Source organism: Numida meleagris, chromosome 18 (genome assembly GCF_002078875.1).
Source record: "Numida meleagris isolate 19003 breed g44 Domestic line chromosome 18, NumMel1.0, whole genome shotgun sequence".
NCBI classification, from domain to species: Eukaryota; Metazoa; Chordata; class Aves; order Galliformes; family Numididae; genus Numida; species Numida meleagris.
The window spans coordinates 6,368,311-6,377,770 of NC_034426.1; the positions used below are offsets into that span (position 1 = coordinate 6,368,311).

The 9,460-nt window shown below is 53.0% G+C and overlaps 1 protein-coding gene across 1 annotated transcript; it reads right to left on the reverse strand.

Annotated features, from left to right (window-relative positions):
- On the reverse strand, nt 9-6,824 carry TMIGD1 (transmembrane and immunoglobulin domain containing 1). The gene is made up of 4 exons (XM_021416230.1): nt 4,344-6,824; nt 3,112-3,390; nt 2,267-2,542; nt 9-1,549 (listed from the first exon to the last, which is right to left on the reverse strand). The coding sequence occupies exons 1-4, from the start codon at nt 4,423-4,425 to the stop codon at nt 1,422-1,424; spliced, it is 765 nt and encodes a 254-aa protein (XP_021271905.1). The 5' UTR covers nt 4,426-6,824; the 3' UTR covers nt 9-1,421.

Here is a 9,460-nt window from a genome sequence, read left to right on the forward strand (position 1 = left end):
CAACGCCTGAGCCCCTGCAGCGGGTCGCGCGCGCCCCGCCGGAAGCGGCTCTTATAGCCCCGGCACCGGAAGCCGGAAGTGGGGCCCGAGCCGCGCGGCCCTGAGGGTGGCGGTGGGAGGGGGACGGCGGGCGGCGAGGGACAAAGCGAGGCGGATCGCGCGCGCGGAGCCCGCGGGGGGGGAGCGAAGCTCCGCCCCCTTTCCGCGCCCCGCCCCTTTCTCCAGAACGTTCTGAGGGCTTGGCGCCCACCGCGACGCCCCGCGCCCAGCGCCTTCCTGCTGAGCGACAGGCCTGCTCTGAGAACAGCACGCACACCACAGACTCGAGTTAATGTATGGCACCGTGCGTTTATTGGCGGGAAGGTGCAGTCCCGAGGTACGACGGGGCTCTGAGAGCTCGCAGCGTGCCCGGCAGGAACGCAGGAAGCCGAGGGGCAGTTGGGCAGAGGCAGGCCGGGGAGTGCCCTCCCCCGCTCCCCACACATCGCCCCACGCTCGGGGCTGCCCACGGCCTGATGGGGCAGGGCCTGCCTCTAATGGAGCGGCACTGAGGGCGAGATGTGGCGGCGTCTCAGGCCTCCTGCCCCGTGGCTGCGTTCTGAGCGGCAAGTTACAATCAGCAGTTGTGAAATAACACTTGTATTTTCAAAAAGACCGTATAAGCTTGGGTGCAGGGTTGTGCTTCAGTGCCTCATCTCGTCATCTCCTGCAGGGGTTTGTGTGCCACCGCTTGGGATGGTGTTTTCTGGGTATGCAAAGTTTTTGTGTCCTCTTTACCTGCAGCAAAAGGGAAAAAATAAATCTTACTTCCTATGGAAAAAAAAAGCCAATGGCTGCACTGGATTCGCTTGGGCTGCATTCAGCTCCTGAGAGCTCTCAGCGGGTGGGGATACACGGTCATTTTTTCCCTCTGCAGAGTGTTTTCCCCTCACGTGCCATGGATGTGTCCCCACACTGTGTCCCTGTGCCTCGTGCTTGTGTCCCCACGCTCCAGCCCCGCAGGTGTGAAGGAAGGAGCAGGGTGACAGTGGCCAGCCCAAGCTGCAGCACAGCAAGTCATTGTGTTTGGTGCTCTCTTGTTGTGCCAGAGCTTAAAGAAGGGCCTTCATTCAGACCCTTATTCTGGGAAGCTGTGTGACTGAGCAGTCAGGTACTTACAGGGCTGTTTGACTTGGTTTTTTGAAGCACTGAAAAGAAAGAGAGAGTCGTGTTATCTTTGCATTTTCTGGCCATAGGGATATTATTACCGATGTCTTGCACACGTGTAATTCACTCCCCTTAATATATCTAATATTTGATTTATCTGCTGGTACTTCTAAAGTGGTGATAGTACACAATGGCTCTCTAACACCAGAAAACAATGCTACAAAGCAACGTAGAAAAGTTGGAGAACAAAAGGACATTGCAGCATTATGTTTTTTCTAAGGAACTGGATCGTTCCATACCTTAAATATTTTTTCTTTCTGAGCCAGGATTCCAAAAAGCACAGTGATCGTGACCACCACAACAGCAGCAATAACAGCCTCCTTGGGGAAGACAGGTTTTTTATCTGTGAAAAGGGAGAGGAGGTTGACTGATAGAGTGGTGCAGTCACATAGAAAAATCATTTCACAGAGCTGGAGAGAGGCGCGTTTCTGTTTTGGTGAGTGGAAGGAGGAATTGAAATGCTGGTTCCTGAGGCAGATCCCCGGGGTGCTGTGGCAGTGTGGGTGTCCAGCTGTGCCTCCGATAGCCCCGCTTTCCTTTCAGGACACCCACAGCAGTGCTGGGCAGTGGATGCCTGAGTCTGATGGCTCACTGAGACGTGGGCACCCAGCCCAGCTCCCTGTAGCCCGCGGAGGCACTGTCATTTCTGGAGGACAGCTCAGCACTCTTGCCTTAAGCAGCTTTTTTTAGCATGACAGAATAATGTGGTTGGAATAAGCTTCAAGTGAGACCTAAGGTGCTTTAAAGCACACTTGGATGTGCCCTGTCATCATGGGAAGTGAGAAAGTGGGATGAGTCTGCTTCAGGTCATGCTTGCCACATGCTTTTGAATAACAGGTAGAGCAGGAAGGGCCTTCTCTGGTGCTGTGCAACCAGGCCCAGGTGCATGGGGAGCTCCTTGCTGCTGCTCTGAGAAGTTCATGTGGGGAATGTATGACTTTCCATTTGGACTTCTCTACACTTCTCTATGATGTTAACCCACTTACAGCAGGTTGCTATCATTGTAAAAGAGAATGGAGAGTTGACTGTACGACTTACTGTTTAGTAGTAGCTTTGTTACCTTCAACTATCAGGTGGAAATCCTTACTGCTGTCTCCACAAGAAGATTTCACCTCGCAGGTGTAGGTCCCATTGTCAGACTTCTGTACTTTCTTGATAGAGAGCTGGAAGACCTCGCTGGTCTGGTACACCTGGTAGTGGTCTTGTAGGGTCAGGATGGCGTTGTTCTTGTACCACGCTGTTTGGCCTTGAGGGTTGGACTTGGCATTGCAGACCAGGGTGACGTCTTTGCCTTCTTCAATTTGGATGGACTCATCTTCACCCACGGAGGGAGGAACTGTTCAGAGTAAAAGCAGTTAAATAGGTCATTCATGATGCTGCTCACCGTGTAAGTAGGTAGGTTGCCTTTTCACATCAGTTGTACTCCTTGTTCAAATGGTGCAACACCATTTGTAGGGAAGCTGGTTTAGTAGGGGGGGGTTAGACTTAGATGATCCCCTGAGGTTCCTTCCAACCCTGCAGTTCTGTGTTCTGTACCTGAGAACGCATGCTGTCCCTCACCCCATCATGATCCTCAGGGATCAGCAGGGCAGTCACAACAGTCACTCCCGTGACTTTCCTGCCCTGACTTGCATCCTTGAGAAAGAGCCTAGGTGGAGGCAGGGACGTAGCCAGAAAATCTTACTTAAGGGCCCACCCACCGCCTATAAAAGAGGCATTAGAACAGGCTATAAGCACCACTGTAGAAAGGGAGTGACTTATCACGTGAGCTACCTCCTCCTCAGCACATTTTTTCCAGGTGAACACAGTGCACAAGGGTTCAAAACATCCTGCCCTCAGCTGAGCACGTGGGGTGGGACAAAGCCCACCCAGCCATCCCTCACTGACAGCCACCCCAGCACTCACAGCGGACGTCCAGGACCACCGAGACCTGCACGGACTGGTCCCGCCCCAGCCTGCACGTGAAGGCAACGCCGTTGTCAGACTCAGAGACCGGGGAGATGCAGATGTTGCTGATGTTCACTTTATTCCCATCTTTCAGATCCACCCGGCCATCTCCTCGGTACCAGAGCAGCTCCTCGGCTTGGCTGCTGTTCTGTGCTAGGCAGGACAGGGAGACGAGGGACCCGGGCGATATGGGCAGGGTGAAGTCATCGTTGTGGTTGTTTACAGACAGTTCCACACCTGTGAAAGAGGGAGAACGAGGGCATTTAGGCATCCTAACCTGCACCCTTCCCACAAATGCCTGCGGTTTCTCCAGGCCTTGACCTTGGAGGAGATAATAAGAGCATCAGGCTTCAACATGACGCTTGTCTTTCAGGTGGGACTTTAGTTTCTAAGAAAGGAAGCATCTTCATCACAAACTTCCCTTCGTGGATACTTAAAATCAAAGTGAAAATTTTGCAGCTGACTGCATGAATGCCAAAGCCTGACTTGTGATAGCAAAGCATCTGAAAACGGCGTGGTGGCAGTGATAACGTAACACACAGCGAGACAACACCCTGCCAGCAGTGCCCACCCTCCTGCTGCCAATCACTGTTGCAGAGTTTCTGTGCCCACAGTTCGGTATTCCGTTTTCTTGGCTGGAGCTGGATGTGGTTGAGAGCATGAAGCGGTTCGTCAGCTCCTCTGCCGCAGCCAGGCAGTTGGTGAATCACAGTTAATCTAACTTACAAGCCTCAGGACCTATTAAATGGGAAAACAGTTTGGGAAAGATATTTTTCTGTCAAGCTGAAACACCCCAATTTAGCCAATGTCATAGATGAATGAGCTAAAAAATACATCTGAGAATAAAAGGTGGTGTGGTCCTGTGAGTACAACAGCCCGGAGCACCCGGTCTCTTCCTTGGTATTCCCAGGCCAGGTGTGTTGCAGTTCTCACTTCTTGGAGCAGGTGTGAATACGGTGGCCTCCTTGTTCCCGTGCAGCTGAAATGCTGGAGCTTCCCCAGCCCCTGCTCAGCTGCTCTCAGAATCAGAGGCCAGTTTTCAGACAATCCTCCGGGACTGATCTCCAGAGCACATGAAAACAGGGGTGCTGCCGTCACGCGTCACCCCAGGCAGAACCCAAGCCCAGCCAGTTTTGCCTGTCAGCAAGATGGAGTTTGGGCAAACGATGCTGCCTTTTTCCATTGCTTACCTGTGGCTACGCGTGCCAAAAAGCAAAGCACGAGGACGTGTACTCGGCAGGAGGCTGCGAGTCTGCTTCTCTGTGCCATCATGGGGGAGCCCGGCCGGTGCCTGCCAAAGAGAGGCAGGGTCACTGCGCTGACTGCAGCCCTCGCTGGCGCTGGGACGGGGTCACCAGGCCATAAACTGAGCCAATGTGTTGCTTTTCTCAAGGGGATTTTTTTCTCTTTGATTTCTCCTGCTTGAGGTCGTCGTCTCTCGCTCTCTGTCTGTCCCTGACTTACCTCGGGAAGAGTCTCCAACAGCTTGCTTCTGAAAAGAAACGTGCGGCACTTCCCCTCCTGATTTATAAGCTCTGAATTTTAATGTTTTATGGTAGCCCCGTAAGAAGTGAGTCCATAAAATGGGTTCAAGGCCACGTTTAATTCCTGCATTTCTGAGCTCCCAGAACACTGAAGAAAAATACTTGCTGGGCTCTGCTGGCTGTTTTATGAGTCTTGACAAGACAATGAATAACTAAGGAGAAAGTTCCTGCATCAGCCATAAAGACCTCCTGCCAAAAATAACAATTCTTCCCTTTCAGCTTTCTGGCTGTTCATGACACTGTTTAAAGCCATAGGAATTGTGATTCTGTGAAGCTTATCCTAATTATCCTCAAACAGGATTCCAGCTGCCCCTTCCTGCCCGCTGCTCTGCTGCTGGGTCCTTCTTTGGCTGCAGAAGGAGAGAACGCACCGGTTCAGACTTTGGACTGCATGCTGGCAGAGCAGGGAGCAGAGCCATGCCCTGGAATGCTGAGTACCCTCAGGGTACACCGTGCTTTGCTCAGGTCACTGCTCTGCAATGATACTTCACGAGAAGAAGGAAGTTTAGAGGAAGTGAGGATGTAAAGAATGAAAGAGTGGAGTTTGGGGTGGGTATTTTCAGTCTAGAAACAAGAGTAAGGGAAAAAGATCGTCAGGTAACAGGTAGGTTTGTCTTGACACAGGACACAGCGTTGAATGGGACCTGGGTCTGTGTGACAGGCACCAGAGTGAGCTCGGGTTCATTGGGTTTGTGGCCGTTAAATGACGGCAGCGGCAGTGCTGCGTTTTGCAATGGGATTTGAGACTTGCTGAAAGAAGGGAGATTAGAAAAGCAAGGTGTTAACTTGGCCAGAGATACAGGAAGGCAACAGTTGAAAACTGATAAGAATGACTTTCGCAATGACTTTTTACATATATATTTTTATTAGGGCTTAATTATCTTGTGGGTGTCTTAATTACCACCAAGGTCTAGAGTTTTGTGGGTTGCGTTATCCACCTTCTCATTACGCTTAGGAGGGACACAAACCTCGTTCCAGAATGCAAAGCAGCCACCAGTGACTCAGACCGGGAGGATCCCCTCCAGAGGGGCAGGAGCCCCGACGCTGTCCTGCGAGGAGCCAGCGCTTTCCTTTGAGGTGTTTGGATCAGGCAGCATCAGGGGAGGGTTCCAGAGCATGGGCATGGCCAGAATTATCCACCAGCTCCTCCTTGCATCTTTATGGCAACAGTAGGCCAACAAACCCCAAATAAGGCTGTTGTTACGTATGACTCTGAACGGCCCCGAAGGGAGTAAATTAATAAACACCAGTCTGTTCGGGTGTAACCCGAGCCTTAGAAACCTGAGAAGAAATGATTTAGAACATGAAAGAGACTGTTGGCTGCGTCACCCTCCCGCTCACACTCAGAGTGATATGCGCCCCGTCCTGCTCTGTCCTCAGTGCCTCCAGGGGCTGCTCAGAACCCCCTGGGTTGTCGCTGGCAGACAGAGCTCGGTTTGTATCCCGCCGTGTGGTCAGGGCAGGGGGTTGCTCTGGCAGCCCGGGGCATCCCAGAATACGCGCAGATGTGTGCGAGCTGGGATTGCCTCCACGGGTTGGCTCGCTGTGCCTGTAAATAGCTGCAGTCCTCTCCAGAAAACGTCCACGCTGTGGCCCGAGGCTCTGCCCCAGGCTGCTCATTGCGGTTCTCCTCTCCTAAGCCCTTTTTAATACGCGGTGCCACATGTTTTGCAACTTCCATTGTTTAGGAACACCCAAACCCAGCTCGGGGCAGGAGAGCAGGGCTGCCAGGGCGCGCTGCTTGGGCACCCTCCGCTCCGCGCTGCCTCCCACAGATCCCATTTTCCCCAAGTATAACAACTATGGAGACGTGCCCTGCTTTCGCAGTTAGACTCAGCCCATACCCCACATACTTTCCACTACTGGGACAGACAAATCTCAAGTATTTTTTATTATATAATTTTGCTCATCATTCTGTTTCCCGATCGTCCTTAAATAAAAGGTCACACGCTCTGGCACTGAATGCAGAGGAAAGATCGGTGAGTTTTAGCTTTGGGGAAAAGAACAGCAAAAAGAACCAGAGCCTGCATGAAGGTTGGAGGGCAGCGGGGGCCACCTACTGGCTGCGGGCCGGTGCCCTGGTGGTGTGCCTCTATCACTGCTTTAAGTAATTCCTTTCAATCATTTTTTTCAGGAGCGTTTCAACTCTCTCTCCTTGAAGCGAGCGCAAGAAACGGAGCCGTGTCCCAGGAGAGCAAGTCTAAGCTGTAGTGCAGAGCAGCGAGGCGCTGGCCCGTGGATCCTGCACTGTGATGAGAGCACCCAGAGACTGCAGAAACTCTCGGGGCTGTGCACGAAGGTTCTGCCAAACCGCTGCTGTTTGTCACCAGCCTCATCCCCCATGCTGCAGGTCACGGTCAGTGCTGCAGACTTGGCCCCAGCCACCAACCTTATCGAGAAAACTAAGGGCAGTACATTAGTGTGGGTGTCACTGTCCTGGTCTGAGAAATATGGTCCCAAATTAAAACGTGGGAAAAGAACTTGGTGTTAAATGAATGGTACAGGTACCTGCAGGAGGTACACGTGAGTTTTCTGGATTAAATTCCACTTAAATTGGGAAATATGTATTCTCAGAGCAGTGATGCAGTGGCACAGTCTGCCCAGGGAGGTGGGGGAGTCCCTCTCCCTGGAAGTGTTCAAGGTCTGTGGGGATGTGGCACTGAGGGCCATGGTCAGTGGGCACAGTGGGGTGCTTGGGGTTGAACTTGGGGATCTGAGAGGTCTCTTCCAATCTGAAAGACTCTATGATTCCGAGTGTTGGTCCTTGTAGCTTTCCTGCAAGGGAGTCCTGTTGAATAGCTTTCCTCTTTCACGCCTGGTAGCACTCAGGCAGATGAATAACACTGATCCTTTGTTTGCATCCTCCACTCATGTCACTCCATTTTCAACCCGTGGGAAACAATTTCAAGGCAGCCTCCTGCCCAAGCAGACTGTGGTAGCAGAAATTATCCATGAGGTCCCCATGACTTTGTTGTTTTTCTGGACAGAAACAGGCTGCCACTGCTGGGCTGAAATTCAAGGGTTTTTGCTTCCTACGGGAAACCAGATTGACTGGGGATGGTGCCAAGCTGGGTGCCTGTTTCTTGCCGGATTTAGATGCTCTCTGGTGGCCAGTGCAGGAAGTTCCCTGGTGATATTTCCTGATCTGCTTCTTTTTCAAGACTGTGGTACCCTTCAGCCTGGACCAAAGGTATTTTTGTCTACCTAGGAACTATCATCACCAATGGGACTTCTTGGAAGCACGCCGCTGGAAAACCAAGTGCTGATTTGATCCTGTGAAGACTTGCCAAACAGCATCAGCGGTTTGAACTTCCCCGCTGCGGAGCCGTCCCTCTGTGAGCAATCTGCAAAGACCAGGCCGCTCCGTCCTGCCTGATGGGGAACCACTCGGGAGGAAACCGCACTCTCGGGGCTGGAACCACGGCGGTGCTGCAAGGCAAAAGCCACAGCCCCCACGGAGGAGCAGGAGGAGCAGGAGCAGCAGGAGGAGCAGGAGGAGCAGGAGGAGCAGGAGGAGCAGGAGGCCTCGTGCAGGTCAGTCCCTAAGCTGCAGTCTCACCCAGCCTGCAGGCTGAGCTCTCGGGCTGGCCCGAGGAGGCTTTATTTTCGCTGGCTGCTGAGAAAACGACGGGATGAGTCAGGGTTCCGCCACATGCTGCTTTTAGAATTGGTTTGTTGAAATTCTGGACAACTGGGCCTTTGTCGGCTAAAAAGGGAAATGAGCTCAGTTATTCTGTGTAAATCCAAAGCCATTTATTTGTAGACTGAGGACGTAACCTATGTAACTGTGACCGCTTCTGAGATTGCCAAGTTCCCATTGATGTTCCTTCTCCCTTTCGGTTTAAAAATACCCTGATGACCCAGGTCTTCCAGCTTTCCTAGTTTAATTAGATCCGGGGAACCTCTTTGATGAATAATCCCTGCTCCCTGCTCATCTCCCTCCCAGCGACCATGCAGCATGGATGAACCCCGAGAAGGAGGAGCCGATTTGCTCTCCTTTCCCTCGGGGCCCTTTGGATGCTGTGCGTCCTCTGATCCGTGGTGCAGGGGATGCCAGGCGGCAGTGACAGCAAAGATGTGCACAAGGGACAGGTCCCTGGAGGTTTCAGGTTTATGGGTCACGTTCAGCTCATGTCTCCAACAAGAAACGCTGGAGCTGGGAAGCAGATGTGTGTGGAAGCTAGCACTGAGAATTTAAACAGGAATTGCTGAGACCTGGTGTCTTTTTTTTTTATGGGCTGCAATACACTTTTTGCAAAGTTCTGCTTGTTATTCCTGATCTTCCCACCTGCCTGAGAAAAACGGAGCAACAAAAATCTGAACAGAGGAACCCCCAGATATTATTTATGTCTCTCCAGGCACTCTGTCCTGCAGTGGCCCACATCTAACTGTGCTGAGATGCCCTTAGTGCTCCGGGGCTGGGCTGTAACGCCGCCGGGCAGGCCACAGCCGTGCTTCCCTGCAGAAAGCCGGGCCCCGGGGCGATACTCAGCCTCTAGTGCACTGCAGCCGCCTGTCGGTGGCCGGGCAGCTGGATGCCAGGCAGCGGGCCGTCCCGCGCCTTGCTCCCCTGGCCACGCCTGTTTGCTGCTCCCCGGCCTCGCCTTTACGTTTCGGGGGGGCTGTGCCGTAGCCCCGCGCGGTGACACCGCCGAGCCGTCCCGTGGCGAGGCGCGACGAGCGGCGCGGCCGGCAGGGGGCGCCACAACGCTCTTCATCGCTCCGCCTCCCGTGACGCAACACCGCCCGCCGCCTCCCATTGG

What these genes read in the sequence shown, in the direction of transcription:
- TMIGD1 (XM_021416230.1), bottom strand. Translation starts at nt 4,425, where the DNA reads ATGATGGCACAGAGAAGCAGACTCGCAGCCTCCTGCCGAGTACACGTC. An exon ending in TTTGGCACGCGTAGCCACAG is followed by an intron (nt 3,391 to 4,343) that starts GTAAGCAATGGA and finishes CCTCTTTCACAG; the next exon opens with GTGTGGAACTGTCTGTAAAC. An exon ending in GGTGGTCCTGGACGTCCGCT is followed by an intron (nt 2,543 to 3,111) that starts GTGAGTGCTGGG and finishes TACTCTGAACAG; the next exon opens with TTCCTCCCTCCGTGGGTGAA.